Source organism: Ipomoea nil, unplaced genomic scaffold (assembly GCF_001879475.1).
Source record: "Ipomoea nil cultivar Tokyo-kokei standard unplaced genomic scaffold, Asagao_1.1 scaffold2761, whole genome shotgun sequence".
Taxonomy (NCBI): Eukaryota; Viridiplantae; Streptophyta; class Magnoliopsida; order Solanales; family Convolvulaceae; genus Ipomoea; species Ipomoea nil.
Genome location: NW_017619189.1, coordinates 1921715 through 1940000, shown reverse-complemented (window position 1 = coordinate 1940000; position 18286 = coordinate 1921715). Strand labels below are relative to the sequence as shown.

At 34.8% G+C, this 18286-nt stretch overlaps 1 protein-coding gene across 2 annotated transcripts; it reads right to left on the bottom strand.

Moving 5' to 3' along the window:
- Positions 1-5751: 5751 nt before the first annotated feature.
- LOC109156958 (glutaredoxin domain-containing cysteine-rich protein CG12206) lies at positions 5752-7327 on the bottom strand. Of its 2 annotated transcripts, none has more exons than XM_019304841.1 (2): positions 5983-7327; positions 5752-5906 (listed from the first exon to the last, which is right to left on the bottom strand). In XM_019304841.1, the coding sequence occupies exon 1, from the start codon at positions 7120-7122 to the stop codon at positions 5998-6000; it is 1125 nt and encodes a 374-aa protein (XP_019160386.1). In that variant the 5' UTR covers positions 7123-7327; the 3' UTR covers positions 5752-5906; positions 5983-5997. The 2 variants fall into 2 exon arrangements, with proteins under 2 accessions (XP_019160386.1, XP_019160387.1); XM_019304842.1 differs by having other exon boundaries at positions 5752-5905; positions 5990-7327.
- Positions 7328-18286: the final 10959 nt, after the last annotated feature.

Below are 18286 nucleotides of genomic sequence, written 5' to 3'. Positions count from 1 at the left end.
CGAGGTTGTGAATCAAGATTCAAGATTGCAAGTCAGATTTCCATTTGATTTATTCGTAATGAAGGTAAATATGAAGGTTTCTTTACTATTACTATTATTTTTTAAAAAAAATAAAATAAAATAACAAACACAAATCCATCACTTAGTATCACAAATACCGAAACAAAAAATAAAGTCTTTGCATTTGTGAATTGTGATTGGGCAACAGATAAAATAGAAAGATGCAACCAAATAGTCACAAATTAAATGAATGTCTGATTTTTGCATATTTATAGGAACTGTAATGCTTAATATCAATAGTGCATAATGATTATCAAGTGGCTTGTGGTTTACTGGTATCGGGTTGCTTCCGTAAGTGGGAGGTGATAGGTTTGAATTTCAGTTGAGGCAAGTAGTGTCTATATGTATTAGAAATTATCTATTGCTTCTTTTGCTTCTTCATTATTTGTTGCTTAAGAGTCAAAATATAGACCATGAGAAAGAAATATTAGCAGTAAAATTATTAATAAAAAGTTTTGATTATCATTTATTACTTATAAAATTTGTAGTAAGAATAGATAATACTCAAGTAAGAGCCTATATTATTAAAATAAAATAGATCCATTACAAGAATTAAAAAGAAAAAGATATTGACCATCTTTCTTTAAGGCTCTGATACCTTTTAAAGCTCTGATACCCATCGAATTTGCTATTAACAACTTCTCAGCTAGTAATTTTTTATTTAAGGAGTTAAACACTTCAATTATTTCCAACGTGCTGAAAAGGGCATGATCAAGGATTTGATGGAAATAATTGAAGGGTTTAACACCCTTAATAAAGAATTACAAGCTGAGAAGACTGTGGCAATGGATGAGCTCAAAATGGTAAAGTTCCAGATAGAGAAGGTGATGATGGAAAAGGAGGATGTTGAAAGTAAGGTGGCTCAAGAGAAAGAAGAAATATACAAACTAAAGAAGGAGATCAAATAGCTGAAGGATGAAAAAGTGACGTTATCTTAACGGTTGGAGGCTGTAAGAGTGAAAACTCTAAAGATGACAAGAGAGCTGCGAAGTTACATACATCAGTTGGATGAGGAGAATGATGCATTGTGAATAAAAAGATTTCATTATCATTTATTACTGTAAAATTTGTAGTAATAAGAGATAATACACAAGTAAGAGCCTTTATTATAAATAAAATAGATCAATTACCGGAATTAAACAAAAGAAGATATTGGCAATCTTTTTTAAGGCTCTGATACCCATAGAATATGCTATTAACATCTTCTCCGCGAGTAGTTCTTTATTTAGGGTGTTAAACCTTCAATTATTTCCAACCCCTGAAAAGGGCATGATCGATGATTTGATGAAAATAATTGAAGGGTTTAACATCCTTAATAAAGAATTACGAGCTGAGAAGATTGTGACAATGGATGAGGCCGAAATGGTAAATTGGCCGATAGAGAGGGTGATGATGAAAAATGAGGATGTTGAAAGTAAGCTGGCTCAAGAGAAAGTAAAAATAGACAAACTAAACGAGGAGATCAAATAGTTGAAGGATTAAAAAGTGACGTTAGCTTAACGGTTTGAGGCTATATGAGTGAAAGCTCTGAAGATGGCAATGGAGCTATGAAGTTACATATATCAGTTGGAGAGGCTATACGAGTGAAAGCTCTGAAGATGGTAAGGGAGCTATGAAGTTACATACATCAGTTGGAGGATGAAAATGAGGCATTGTGAATAAAAAGATTTCATTATCATTTAATACATTTATTACCTGTCAAATTTGTGGTAATAACAGATAATACTCAAGTAAGAGCCTTTATTATAAATAAATAGATCAATTATCAGAATTAAATAGAAGATGATACTGGCAATCTTTCTTTAAGGCTCTGATACCCCTGGAATTTGCTTTTAACATCTTCTCAGCTTGTAATTCTTTATTTAAGGTGTTAAACCCTTCAATTATTTAAATAAGTGTTTTCTAACAATGTTTTAGCTAATAAGAGCATGATCGAGGATTTGATGGAAATAATTGAAGGGTTTAACACCGTTAATAAAGAATTACTGGTTGAGAAGGCTATATATACACACATCCTCTTATTCTCCTCCCAAGCTTTCCTTTTTCTCTCACTATACTCTCCATTATCTCCGCCCGACGTCGAAATCCTCAAGCCCTAACGCCTTCGTATTCCGTCTTTTCTCTATTTCTGGTAAGCTTTTTTCACTTAGATCTACTTTTTTTGTTTTGTTTTTTGTTTTTTTTTTTGGTGCAAACTAATCTATTTTTACCGACGCCATTGCTGCTTCCTCGGATAGTGGTGGCTGCTGATGTTGCCTCCGTCGGCGGCGGCGGCAGCTTCTGCTGCCTCAGTCGGTGGCGGCGGCTACTGCTCCTTGGACAGCTGTTGAAATCAAGTAAATACACTTAAGATAACACTCTTAACTGCTGCAGATGATAAGGTCTTATTTATTGAATTGATTATGGACTGTTGTCATATCACAATGGAAGTTATTGATCTAATTATCCTCAAGCCTCTATATTTTTGTCCAAACGAAAAATTCTAGAAAAAATAGTTAGGATTGGCTAGTCTTATAACACCAGGTCAAACATAGGAAGTTGTGTTGGTATGGTAAGTCTATTGACCTTAGCAAGCCAAGAACTTGCTAGTATTTAGTTGATTTGCTGAGCCATATTCTTAGTTGATGAGTAGCTATTTCAACTTGTACAAATATTGGCTATTTCAACCACTATTTAGTTGATGACTAGCTATTTCAACTTGTACAAATATTGGTTATTTCAACCACTATTTAGTTGATGAGTAGCTATTTCAACTTGTACAAATATTGGCTATTCCAACCACTATTGTTCCATGTCCATTTCAACTTGATAGAATTGAATATTGGATAATGTTTGTTTCTAATATCTAATATGGCTATGAATGGACATGGAACAATAGTGGTTGCTACTTGCTAGGAAAACATTCTTAGCAAGGAAAATTGTGTACTCACACCCTTGTGACTTGTGAGTGTACCATTCTTGAAAATTGTTGTTTTCTTCACCTATTTGGCTGCTGCTGGCTCAGTCCAGTTTTAAAAAATAATAATAATTCAGTCCAAATTGTAACCACTGATTCAAATTTCAACAAAAAGGGTCTGTACTAAGCTAGCTGTAGCATAATTCTCCCAACTACTTTTTATTATCCTTTTTCTTCTTCCTACAAATTCATCCCTCTGCCCCCAAAAGCTTCTTGTTCATAATCTTTTTGTTATAATTGGATCTGATCCCTGAATTGATTGCAAAGGACTATGGCTTACCAACCCCCCGAAAACAAATCGGTCGAGGATTTGATGCAAATTATTGAAGGGTTTGACAACCTTAGTGTAGAATTACAGGCTGAGAAAACTGTTGCAGTGGACGAGGCAAAAATGGTGAAGGAGCAGAGAGAGAGAGAGAGAGAGAGCGATGATGGAGAAGGAGGACTTTGAAGGTAGGGTAGTTCAAGAGAAAAATAAAATAGAAAGTATGGTAGCTAAAGACAAAGAAGAAATTGATAAACTGGAGAAGGAGATCAAACAACTGAAGCATGACAATGTGGTGATGGATGAACGGGTGGACGTTGTAGGACTGAGAGCTCTGCAGGCCGCGAGGGAGCTAAAAAGTTATATACGTGAGTTGGAGGAGGAGAACTGGGCATTGAAGGAGGAGAACCGGGCATTGAAGGGGCATTGAGAGTTGGAATGATGAGGCATAGCTTATCCGGTTGGTTTCAATCTTGTTGCTTTTCAAGGAGTTGCAAGATGCAGCAATGTTAGTTAAATTTGTAGTCATTTTCACTGTGAACTTTTGTCAAATCGGTACTATTTGATGAATTGGATCCATGTTTTATTGATTTTGCTTTCTTTCAGCTAGTTTAACCCATTAGTAATATTGCTTTTGATTTAATGAGGATCATAAAAATAAAAAGTTAAAATACAATAAAATTTTAGTGATTGTATGAAAATGTCACAATTATTAATAAAACAATTTTAAAAATAAAATTATAATTTAGCGGTGGTGTGCTAATAACTAAATTTTTGTGACGGTTCAAAACCGTCGCTAAATGAAGTCAAAACCACCCGGAAATAATTGCAAACTAATTCCTACGGTTATTGAAACCCGCCGCTAAAACCTTAACAACACTATGTAATCACGGTTGAATAACTCCAATCACTTTGTATTGTTAACATGTTTTCAATGAGTTAGCTAGAAGACTTCAATCATTTCTTTTGAACATTTCACTGGTGCAATATAGAATACCAACTTCTTCACCTTTTCAAATTAATAACAGTTGAACAAACACGTTTTGCAACCAAAAAAATAATAATAATAAACAGTTGAACAAACATTCTCCAATATTTTAGACTTGAAAAAAAAAATTGACTTGAACATATATTTGATCAATTAAGAAATCCCCTTTATTTTATTTCTGTGTATCCTCCTCTCTTGACAAATAAAATGTCTAGCTACCTGCTAGCTAGATCTTGATTACTTTTCATACATCCAGGGTCAAACTCAAATTAAAGATTGTTTTTTTTTTTTTACTTGATCAAATGAAATAATATGATGAAGCAATATATAGATAATATGAAAAGAAAAAGAGCCATAGGACTCATAACCTCATATTTAAAGGACTCAAATCCCTTTCATTTAAAAAAAAAAAAAAAGTTTCTGGGTGGATTTTATTTATTTAATAATAATAATAATAATAATAATAATAATAATAATAATAATAATAATAATCAAAACCTAATTTATATTTTCATACAATTCCAAGTTAGAAGCCTTTTTTGACCAAATAAAAAAAAAAAATACATGTCTTTACCTACAACTTGAGTTTGAATGGGCCATTTCACTACTACGACTACCCTATAAATTGCACTAGGAAGATTATCTTATGCAATTGACTCAGATCAACTTAAATAAAAGAATGTTAGAGTCAAACTCAATCTAAAGGGTATTAGCATTAGAGTCAAACTCGATCTAAAGGTATTAACAATCAAACTTAAACCTTTTAATATAAATATTATGTTCCACCTACTCGATCGACTACTCCTTTTGGGCCAAAGTAGCCCCTTTTAATTGTATCAAGCAAGTAACCATATACTTACATGGTCAAATTGCATTGGCAAATTATGCCGTGGAATCGTGTCCACCTTGTAAGGTGGATACAGTTCCAAAATGTTGTGGTTTTGCACCATGTCAATTAAAAAAAAAACATCTTTCGCCATAAATAGCGTCTGTCTGTTCATAATTATTGAACTTTATGTTCATAATTATATAACTCTATGTTAATAACTTTTGAACTCCATATTCACAATTATTGAACTCTATATTCACACTTGCAGAACTCTATATTCATAATTTTTGAACTCTCATAATTACTGAACTCTATGTTCATAAGTTTTGAACTCCATATTCACAATTATTAAACTATATATTCATAATTATAGAATTCTATGTTCATAATTTTTGAACTCTATATTAATAATTCTTGAACTCTATATTCACAATTGTAGAACTTTATATTCACAGTTCACAATTTTTTATGCCGCTAAGTTGTTTTGACAATTTATTTATTTTAATAAAAATTATGATTGGTGGAGAAAAACGATGCCACTAATGACACGTTACTCCAAAATTGCCAAATAGCCTCTGGAACTGTGTCCAGCTTGCATTACAATTGCATTAAACACATTTAGATTGAATATCATCTTGTTTGACACAAAAATATGAGCAAATAAAACTTTTACACTAATGATAATTGCAACACAAGAGAAGCACTATAGCACTTTAAAATACCCAAAACATATATATTTCTTGATTTACATTGGTATTATTTATGCATGCTTAATAAAAGCTAAGATAAAATTGTGCATATCAAGCCCAGAGCAAATTACAAAATAACTATCTTATGTCCATGCGAGTTTAGTTCACTATTTCAGTAAGCAGTATTTTGAGAAAATAATAGCTACCTTATTAATGGCAAATAGGACATTGAACCAATCCATTTTCGTTGCACTCCCCACACCTTTCCTTCTTGTCCCCATTCACAATCTTACAACTTCCTCCACAATCCAAACACGGCACAAACCTTACTCCACCACACCCTTCACACCCCTGATTCCCCACACCCCTCTCAACTCGTGCCCAACTCAGTATCCTCCCGAGTCGACCCGCGTCGTTGAGACCCACCACCTCCTCCGCCCCGCCGACGTACCTCCCCTTCACGAACAGCCGCGGCACGCCGCCGAACCCCTCCCCGAGCAGCTCTCTCAGCTCGCCGCGGAACTCGCCGTGCAACGCCACGTCGCGCTCGTCGAACACCACGCGGTGGGACTCCAGGATGGCCCTTACGTTGTTGCAGTCCTCGAAGGTGCGGCGGACGCCGCCCAAGGAGGTTGTGTAGAGCACCACCGTGGTTTCCCCTCCCGGCGGGCATTTCTCCGGGAAGTCGCTAAGTGGGTCCCGCTTGATGAATGCGGCGGCGGGTTTTCCGTCTTTTTCCTTCTCCATTCTGTCGCGTACCAGGAATATGTTATCCTTTACTGACTTGAACCCTTCTGTCCGAGTCGAACCGGGCTGTGACTCGGTGGCCGGAGATTGGGATTTCTTTAACTCTACCTTCATGGACTCGGTTTTTGTCAGCCCCGCCGGTTTTGGCGTGAGTTTAGCGTCCAATTCTTCCACGGTATGAAACGAAGAGCTCTTTTTCGGCTTAGGCGGCGAGTGCTTTTTTTCCGCCGCCGCTGGCGGCGGAGTAACGGCGTCTTTGGTGTTCTGAACCGCCGGCGGAAGCCCAGTGGAGTTTAACGTGGGCTTGAGGTCTTCCAAGGCCTTGCTGACCTCATCCCAGGAGCGAGGAGCTTCTTCAATGGAGTTGAGCTTCTCAAGCAACGGCGGCGGGACGTGCGCCACCGCCTTTATCTTCTCCGCCTCCTTCTTTTTCTCATCATCATCATCGTCTTGCATGTCGCCGGCAGCCTTGCCATTCATCAGCCACGGCTCCTCCACGTCGTTGACATCGAACACGGCGAAACTGGACGGCGGCGGACGGTACACGTCGACGGTGGCCTTGATTCTCTTGGAAGAAGCGCACCCCATCTTGCCTTTTCTTGGTTTTCCGACGAGGCTTGTTAGTTAGTGTTTGAGTTTGGAGGATAGAGTAGATATGTCGTTTTTGGTTAGAATAATTTGGTATTATTTGGGCGAAGAGAATTTGGCAAGATTGTAGTTGTATGGTTCTTGAAACGACGCGTGGCTCTTCATTTTTGGTCTGCATTCATTGATTGGTCATCGGAAAGGATAAACCATAAATATAATGAAATTCAGTGTTCCAAGATTATTGCTTCATTTGATAAAAATTATTTTAATTTTATGCAAATCAATACAAGTTTTAAAATGCAATATTAATGAAAGATTTCTAATCAGTTTTGTAAAGTATTGCACCGCAATTACTATATAATTGCACTGTTATGGCTCTTAGACATGCGTGAAGGACCTTGCGGTGCAATTGTATTCGGGTGTGGTGCAATCTTTCACAAGTTTGTAATTCAAAGGATTGGTTCTCACCTGATTATGGACCAGTAACGAAATACTTTTTTTTTTATTCACAAAATAAATTTATAGTCATATTTAGTTGTATTTTTTGAAACTAATAAATAATGATGGTGGATAGATGCAATGTATAGGGTTGGCAGCTTAGCTTGTTGATAAATGTTCATGTCGATTACTTGATAGTTGATATACTGTACTTCATGATACGATCGATGAAAGAGATTATGATTTATGAATTGTTCAGAATGATTACATGATTATATCATTAAGGGTACGGTGCATTTAATTTAAGTTATGTAATATGGAGTATTACTTTAAGTATGATAATATTATATAACTTTACTTCATCAAGTTATATGATTATTTTATATTATAACTATGTAAGATTTAATTTGTAGGTAATGTTTACCTTCCAGCTAAGAGGCCACTACAGTTACGTACTCTGATTTATTCTTCCGACATCCTATTGAGCGGAAGTACATGTAAAGCCATAGGGCGAAGAAATTTTGTCTTTTGTAAAATGAAGTAATTCAAAATTTTTTTTATATAAAACTACAGGTGCATTCTACCATTGCTAAAATTGCACAATTAAAAAAGACTAAAAGCAATGCAAATTTCCCATTTCAAGCCAACATTAGATCAAGTAACAACTTTATAATTTTGTTTCACGTTAGTTAAAGAACGAAATTTTTAACCATAATTTGTTTATGTAGGATTGGACTTTGATACACTTGTGTGTTTAGAAAAGTTTGTTTTATAAAAATATGAAATTATAAATTGAATAATTTAGCTTTACACGCATAGTTTGCAAACTTTTATTTCCTTGCAACACATTTTTTTTTAAAAAAAAAATATATAGTAAATGATAATCCATAATTAAAATTTCACAATTATAACTTATTTATTTACAATTTATATAGCATTATAGCAATAACTCTATAAGCATTCCCAAAGAAAATACTCCTAGTATCTATACACATCATTTTGCAATCAAAATTTGGACAATGTAATGAGGATAAAGACAGTGGAAAATGAGAACCACAAAATTAAATATTTAGAAAAATGTTAGTGCCACAAACCACAATGTACATACGGATCAAATTTGGGTGGGACCCAATTAGCAAGAATGCAAATTTGAGTTATGGATTGATAATCGACATTTTTGGATTTGTGTGTAATATATATATATTGGTGGTTTTCCTTAATTCAGAAGATCTAACCACACAAATAATATATATGGACTCTAGCTCAACAATTAAATTACAATAAGTTAAGTCTATTGGTTAAGATAGAGGCTTTCTAGCTAATTAATCCTTAGTTAGGGACTAAATTTCTATTTAATCTGATTTAAGAAAAATTGTCAAATAAACTTTTAAGTAAGTAAGCGAATAGTCTAATTGTTAAAAAAGAAATCATCAATTCCGTTCAACTTGAGGGGGTGGGGGTGGGGGGTGGGGCCGAGGGTGGGGTTCAATTGAGTCTAAATGATACATACCACTAATTTTATTAGACTTTGACGTATATTTTTTTAAAAAAGATGATGATGATTTGACACGATATATTAGATGAATTGGACAAGTAAAAAAATATAAACACCCCTTAAAGATGACTATCCGGTTGTCTTCCCTAGCTATATTAAATGACAACCATGACTAAACAGCTTGGTTAGTGTGAGTGGTTGATACGGCAGCTACCGCAACTAGTGATACCGCAGGCAAAGGTGATTATGAGAATAGGGAAGAAGTGGTCATGCATGATGTTGAATCTCGCAAGTCAAAGCGCATGAAAAAGCCTCCAGCGCGATTCAACATCATGCATGACCACTTCTTCCCTATTCTCATAATCACCTTTGCCTGCGGTATCACTAGTTGCGGTAGCTACCGTGTCAACCACTCACACTAACCAACCCGAAAGTTGAATCAAGAGGCCCTTTTCAAGCAAGGGTAAACTCCCAGAATTAAAGATAGAAGAGAGTAGAGAAAATAAGACTTGAGTGTGAGATTTAAATATACAAAGCATAATCTACGAGAAACTTAACTCGTAGCAGCGGAAGCATTGTAGATCTCCAGCCATGGTTGATATCATGTTGTGTTGCCTCTTGAACGGTAGATCTGCAGAATAGGGTTAGCCGTTTTGTCTCATACTTAACTCAGAACCCTAGATGGTGTACTGGTATTTTCTGAGCAGTATGAGTACCATATAATATTCATGTATCTTGTATCCCATCAATACAAGCTTTATATAGGCACATTGGTGGATATAAGACTTAAACCTAAAGGTCCAACCCAACCAATTACTTAATGGGCCTAGTCCACTTGCACCACATAAGTAAGACCCATAATATATAATATATATTATACGGGAAAGTCTTACAGTCTCCCACTTGGTGCAAGTAATAGCACAATTCGCATTAAAGAACAAAACACACGAATCATAGTAATATGTCCTCTACTGAATAAGTGAGTAATATCTCCTATGATCACATGCATATTTGATTCCCCAACTTGAATCCTTTATGAACAAACCCAATGTTTATTCTTGGTACCTGAAGGGATGTTTCTCAAAATAAAATGTATATGCGCAACTTAAGAGAGAAAATCATCCAAATTGTACAAAAGAGTACATTGTATGATCTCTAATATCCTTAAAAGCATGCCTTAAGTAGAGATCTCTTAATTAGCATATGCTAACTATATATTCCATAACTTCTTTATAAGTTAACATAAGTACTACCTCTAACGGCTAAGAGCTTGGAGTTGACACGTCTGTCACTCCCACTCATCAAAATAGCCAAAAGATAGTCAAGTCACAGAAGCATTCCAATAACTTAGACAATAAACCAAAACTCTAAGTACATAAATTTGGAATCTTAAACATACACCATAACTTCCCAAATAATCTTTAAGGTCCACCTCAAAATGAACTGAACATTATGAGTCTTACTTTTATGTTTCTCAAAATTGTCTTGAGCCTTACAAACCAAAATGGCCCAGGATCAATTTTGAAGAAACTAAAGACTATTAAATGCGTGCTGAAGAATTTATTACTTAACAGTGCACCACAAGTTATATGTTTTGTTCTAATAAACTCCTCAATATTGTTACAACATTTTTCATAAATATGTTGCTAAACCAATATGAATTTATATGAATAAATACAATATTAATACTTGTGGAATCTTTTGGACTTATTGTTTTACATACAATCCAATACGGGATGCATGAAGTCAATTAAATCCAAAATTTTTAATGGAGTATCTTAATGATCTTTTTCTAAATGATCACTCCCACTGATTATGGAGTATCTTAATGATCTTTTTCTAAATGATCACTCCCACTGATTAAGATATTCTTTAGCAAAATTAATGATATACGTACTCGTAATTGATTTGACCAACTAACAAATGAAGACATAATTCCCCACCATTAGTTGGACATACTAAATAATCAATTTTTGGTTCCAATTAAATTCCAACTAAATAATGAAGATATTAATTCCCCACCATTAGTTGGACATACTAAAATAATAAAACACACCTTCCAAAACCAAGTTAGAATTTGGCTCAAAAGGTACATTTTAGTCTTGGAATCCAAAAGAGGTATATCACATCACATAACTTACTATAGTTGATCCAAATAACCAAGTAAGCTTAGTGAAACAATTAATAAGAGTGGCTAAATTTTAGGAAGTGACTGAATACATGTTTTGCCAATGCAAACCATGAAACTTAGAATTATAAATAAACTAAATTTATAAATTCTAAGAAATTGTAATAAAATTATTATCTAGTGGGTTGAGGAATTTATTGACATAAAACTTGTCTGTGGGCTAAAGTTTTAATTCTATTAAATCCAACTAAACCCTTATGATAATATTTTATCTCAATTACTAAATAGACAGAAGAATCTAGTGACATAAAACTTGCCTGTGGGCTAAAGTTTTACTCAATTAGATCCAACTGAAATTTTATGATGAAACAATTATCAAATAAGTTGAAGAATCAAGTGACATAAAACTTGTCTGTAGGCTAAAGTTTTACTCAATAAGATTCATTACAACTATTATGATAAAAACTTAAGAAATCATGTTCCTTTCCTTAATCCCTGTGGGTAAATTAAGAAATATGATCTAAAGTTTACATCATAAAATTAAACTTTATAATAGAGATGGGAATTATTTACAAATAACCATAAAGTAAATAAAATTGATTTATTTCTATCATCGCCGATAAAACTACTAAACTACATTCCGATACATAATTGCCTGTGGGCTAAATTATGACTGTAGTCCAGTATTTCATCCTGATTAACTATACAAATATAACAAAATTGCCTGTGGGCTAAATTCCATCATATTACATACAATTAATCACAAATGATATGTCCAAAACTGTATGTGATCAAGATAAACTGCTTAATATATAATTTTAACTAATTAAGGATGCTGTGGCTACTCCCCAACTCATTAAAATGATAAGATCACTAGACAATTATCATTGCCAATCTTTATGTAATTTAAACCATAGTCAATTTTTAGTAAATTAAAAATGCTGCATGTGGCTGCTCTTTAATTAATCTAAAATTGTAATCACTTGGCAAAAGGGGAATTTAAAGCCTAACAAAGAAATTAAACCAACACATGATAGATAATTATTAGGTATACTCCCAGGAAAGTTGGTCGAGACGAAGCTCGGTTAAATACCAACTCCTTAGACAGAGTAGCGTCGCAAGGGGACTAGTAGCAACAAGGCTTTTAAGCCAGGGCCATAGAACTAGTATTCCTCCCCAAGAAACTTCCCTAAGTCATGTGTTCTCATATTGGAAGTAAAATCGTTTGGAAGATCTATGAGATTGTAGATTCACCTACGGATAAGGCTTTAAATTGATGAACTAAATTAACGGACTAAACGTGCTTAAATTCAGGCACTACCGCAACTAAAGTTTATGCATTAGTCCAACTTAAATAGGAACTAATATAATTCCATCCTAAATTTATGCATTGCTAAAGGCATATTATTTTTTTTTTTTTTGCATAATTTAAAACAAAATATTATGCTTAGGACAAATATGCATAAAAATAAACATTAAACTCATATCTTCCAGACAAATTGCATGACCTAAAGCAATTTACAATATGAGATTTCAATAATTTGAAATTTTAAACTGTAAACCCATGAAAAAATGTTTTAATGCATAAAGATCAAATTTATGAGAAATAACTGAATTCACAAATTATAACAATAACAAACCAAAAGTATATGTTATCATTTGTAAATCAAAATCTCACAAACCCTAATTGCATAATTAAACTTAATATTATGCACTTAATGTGATCAAATGCATAAAACAATCTAAATAGTATGAAATCACACCAAATATTAATTTATTCATACTTAATCAAATATGGGCAAAAACATTAATCATAATTCAAAGACTGAATGAATTATGGAATAGATGTACAGCAATGGCAATAGTCAGTTGCCTTAACAAAAAAATTTCTGAAGCATTGCCACATAAACATAATTGGAAACAATTTAGGATTCATAAATAAACCATAATAATAATGTTATCATTAAAATATTAATGGTAATAAATAACCTTATAATCACCATTAATATTTGGTAATAACAACCAAAGTATGGTAATATACCTTCTTTAATATTTCCATTTTTCTTAAGGAAATAAAATGTGGCAATTTCAAAAAAATTATAGCAATCAAACTATAATTATAGCACTAATTGATAAAAACTTAATGACTAACCTTAATAATGCAAACCGCATCTCCCATAGTGCTAGAATTCTCTCATCTTCACCGTCAGTAACCTCAATGCAACGTCCAATTGTACGTAACAATAACCACCAAATAGGTAATCTTTCCAAACATAATAGATTACCAAGAAATAATAATTACTATGAAAGGTAATAAACGAGATTAGCCCCTAAACTTAATAATAGTAATTAATAATGCCAAATATAACTTAATAAATGGCAAAACCGCAAAACCATAATTAAGGGGATACTGAATGTCAATCTCATATTACCACATAATAATTAACCAAGACTATAATGTCTTTCAGGGAGACTGAAATTATGGTAATAATCAAATTACCATTGTAAAGGCAATATACCAATTATATTGCTTACTATATCATTAAAGGAATTAATATTATTATTAAGGCCCTGAAAACTATTTGATAGATTAAAATATATATAATCAACTTAAACAAAAGTTATAATTCTTAATGGCCAAAATAACAATTATAATCCTTAAATTCTTAATGGCTCATAAATAGACCCAATATAATAATTATAGCACTTAATCACTCAAATTAGACTCATAAACTCAATGGTCCAAGTGAGTTGTGACATGGATATAAAATGGTCTAGTACTGAAATATATCCAAACTTAATAATTAATATTATTACCAACCAAGAATACCATTAACATAATATGGTAGTTAGTAATAATTAAGACTTAGTGAACATGTTATGCATAATAATCAATATTATTACCATAATAAACATGTTATAAGTCAAAATAAAATAGCTATAATTATTATTAAAATATCAATCAAAAATGGTGGGATCCAAACTTAATGACCCAAGATAGGTCCCAAAAAACTTGTTCAAAATAAGTTTTAAAGCCCTAAGTCAGAAATAGGACTAAAATATGCTCAGAATTAAATGAGAAACCAAACAAGCTGTCTTAACAGACCATAATGTCAAATATTGACCTAAGGATCCTAAAAATTGAATGACATTTAATATAGAGACTATGAGTTGATAATATTTTAATCCAACTTTAATGCATGCTTTTATGAATGTACAATTATAATAAAATAATTTATGAATATACGTAGCATGCTTGAATTTTTACATATTAATATATATTAACTCATGAATATCCTAAACAAATTGCAATACTTCAGGCAATTTAATATACACTTTAATATTAAATTAAAATTCACATAGAAACTTTAAATCTTAATATTTTCCCATAATTGAATGATAATTTAATTATGAATTCAATGTCAAAATTAAGAAAACTAAAGGGCATCATCCTAAAAACAAGCAATTACCATATTTTTACCATTTGTCAAAATAATATAATATACCATATTAAATTAGGTAATATAAATATGGTAATAATTAAACCACATAATTACCATTTACCAAAATTAATATGTAATATTAATTAAATAAGGCAACTAAATATGATAAAAAACTAAAAATAAAGGTATATTGCAATTTTGAAAAAGGAAATGTACCAGTAGTACTCATCCGTTTTCTTCCTGGAATGCTGCATTTCGTCGGACCATCACCATCCACGGAAGACACCGCCTGAAGGAGGACACCGTCGCCGACCTTAATAGCAGCGCGCAGATGGAGCAGCCGCAGCCCGGAGCCAACGTCACCTGAAGCAGGACGTCGCCGGAAAACTAGCGAAGAAGCAGGGAAGCCACCGGACGAACAAACTGACCGGTGATTTCTCCATCGATGCCGTACGTGGCTTAGGCGAAGAAGTTGCCACCCCACAGCGTCCCACGGCGTTGCTGCTACGACGCCACTGGAGTCTGAAGCCGCCGTCGTCTGCAAATCGCAAAGCCGTAGCTTGCTGCCGGTCACCGTCTACTGCATCCATTACCCATTCTCCGGAAAACCAGTGACTTTATTCCTCCTCATGTAGCCGAGAAATCAATGGCTAAATTTTCTTTATGATTGAGAGTCGGTCTCCCACCAACAGCGCCCCATGGTGCAGCACTCGTAATTCCGGTCAGGCAACAACCATAAAATCATCAATAAATGGGATCAGCATGAAATTTTTGTGAAGGGAAGAATGAAATTTCATACAACGTATATCTCATTGAGCCAAACAAATGTTTTCAAAAAAAAATATTTTATTAATGCTAAAAATAATAATTTTCAGCAGTCCAAATATTCATATACAAAAACTTAATGTATATGAAAATAAATTGATATTGTTTTAGGCACAACAATCAACCAGACAGAGATTAATAAAGGCTCTTGATACCAAATGTGAGATTTAAATATACAAAGCATAATCTACGAGAAACTTAACTCGTAGCAGCGGAAGCGGAAGCATTGTAGATCTCCAGCCATGGTTGATATCATGTTGTGTTGCCTCTTGAACGGTAGATCTGCAGAATAGGGTTAGCCGTTTTGTCTCATACTTAACTCAGAACCCTAGATGGTGTACTGTATTTTCTGAGCAGTATGAGTACCATATAATATTCATGTATCTTGTATCCCATCAATACAAGCTTTATATAGGCACATTGGTGGATATAAGACTTAAACCTAAAGGTCCAACCCAACCAATTACTTAATGGGCCTAGTCCACTTGCACCACATAAGTAAGACCCATAATATATAATATATATTATACGGGAAAGTCTTACATTGAGAAGATATATTATATTCGTTCCCTGAGATCATATCTCATACAGATATAAATACTACAGTATGGTAATGAAAATGCTACTTTCTAGGAAAGCACGTAAATGTACGTTAACATAACAATAAAAGCGAATAATAATGAAAAGAACAATTCAATGCATCACATAATCCTGAAATCGCGCTGGAGGCTTTTTCATGCGCTTTGACTTGCGAGATTCAACATCATGCATGACCACTTCTTCCCTATTCTCATAATCACCTTTGCCTGCGGTATCACTAGTTGCGGTAGCTGCCGTATCACTACCCCCTGCCTCAGAAAACACCTTGTCCTCAAGGTGGTAATTTGGAAACATTGCAGTCAGCTTGTTAACAGCAATCCAGGCCACATCATCTTGCGAACTGCCCAGCCAATGAACCAAAGCTTGAGTTTCCAATTGTCCATGACGGAAAACTTGACGCGTCCCACATATTGTACATGGAGGATTAGATGAATCCACCGGAAAATCAATTGGTAAGGCGAAGGAAGAGGTAATGTCAGGCCCTTTATACGGTCTTAACAAGGAAACATGGAAAACGGGATGAATATGAGACCCCGGTGGTAGCTCCAAACGATAAGCAACCGGTCCAAGTCGCTCCAACATTTTGAAAGGCCCAAAATAACGCTTGGACAATTTGTGAGAAAGGCGTTTAGCAACATAATTCTGTTGAAATGGCTGCAATTTTAAGAGGACCAAATCATTAACATTATACACAACCTCACGACGATGTTTATTCGCCTTCTAAGCCATGCGATTGCGAGCACTACGCAAAGATTCCTTCAACAAACGGAGGATGGATTCTCGTTCGGTGAGAAGAGAATCTAAAGCTTGGATATCTGTAGAGTTAGGTGCATAACGAGGGATCACCGGAGGAAGACATCCATAAAGAGCTTGAAACGGAGTCATCCGAATGCTTTCATTAAAGTTGGTGTTGTAGCAAAATTCTGCCCAGCTCAAAAAATCAAACCACGAGGTAGGTTTGTCCATAGCGAAAGCTCGCAGATATTGTTCCAGACCCCTGTTCACCACTTCTGACTGTCCATCCGTTTGGGGATGATGAGCGGTGCTATGCTTTAATTTGGATCCGCTAAGCTCAAAGAGTTTTCCCCAGAATTTGCTCATAAACAAAGGATCCCTATCTGAGATAATAATGCTGGGAAAGCCATGTAATTTGACAACGACATCAACAAATAATTGGGCAACACGAATTGCATTGAAGTGAGCCGGAAGAGCACCAAAGTGAGCATACTTGGTGAGCCTATCGACAACCACCATGACAGCCGAAAATCCTCGAGATGTTGGTAATCCCACGATAAAGTCCATGGTAAGTTCATTCCATACCTGTTCTAGAATAGGCAGAGGTTGGAGGAGCCCTGCAGGTGCCTTGGTGAGGTATTTCGTTTGCTGGCAGATGAGGCAAGATGAGACATAATCTTCCACAGTTTTTCGCATGTTTGGCCAATAAAAAGAGCAGGCAATTTTACCAGTGTGCGTTTGATTCCCGCATGTCCTGTCATCCGTGAGCAATGAAACTCATGGAGCAAGTCAGAAATTAGAGATGATTTCGGGCTAAGATAATAACGGTGCTTATAAAATAAAACACCATTTTTTCGTTCAAAATCAGCAGAAAGGCATCCGCTATCAAACTTGTTCTGTAAATCACGTAGATCTTCCAAACTATCATTTTCCTGCTATAATATGGCCAAAAAATCTGGAATTGCTATACTAGCCATCATCAGGAGTACTGGTATCTCAGAAACTCTAGACAGGGCGTCCGCAACAGAATTGTCCTTGCCTGGTTTGTACTCAATTTGAAAATCAAAACCCAATAACTTGTGGATGTATTTATGTTGCTCTGGGGTTAAGATTGTTTAATGAAACAAGTCTTTAAGGCTCTTGTGATCAGTTCGGATGGTGAAAGAAGTACCCAAAAGATATTGTCGCCATTTGAGCACGGCTTCTGTCATAACATGAAGCTCCCTAATATAAGCAGAAGCGGTTTGCATTCGAGGGCCAATCATTTTGCTGAAATAGGCAAGGGGGTGACCATGCTGCATGAGGACCGCCCCGATACCGATTTCCGAGGCATCAGTTTCAAGCACAAAAAGTTGCTCAAAATCTGGTAAACTCAAAACCGGGGCTTCAGACAATACAGTCTTGAGATGACAGAAAGCTAGTTCAGCCTCATTGGACCAGGAAAAATTATCCTTGCGTAATAAATCAGTAAGGGGTGCCGCAATAGTAGCATACCCCTTG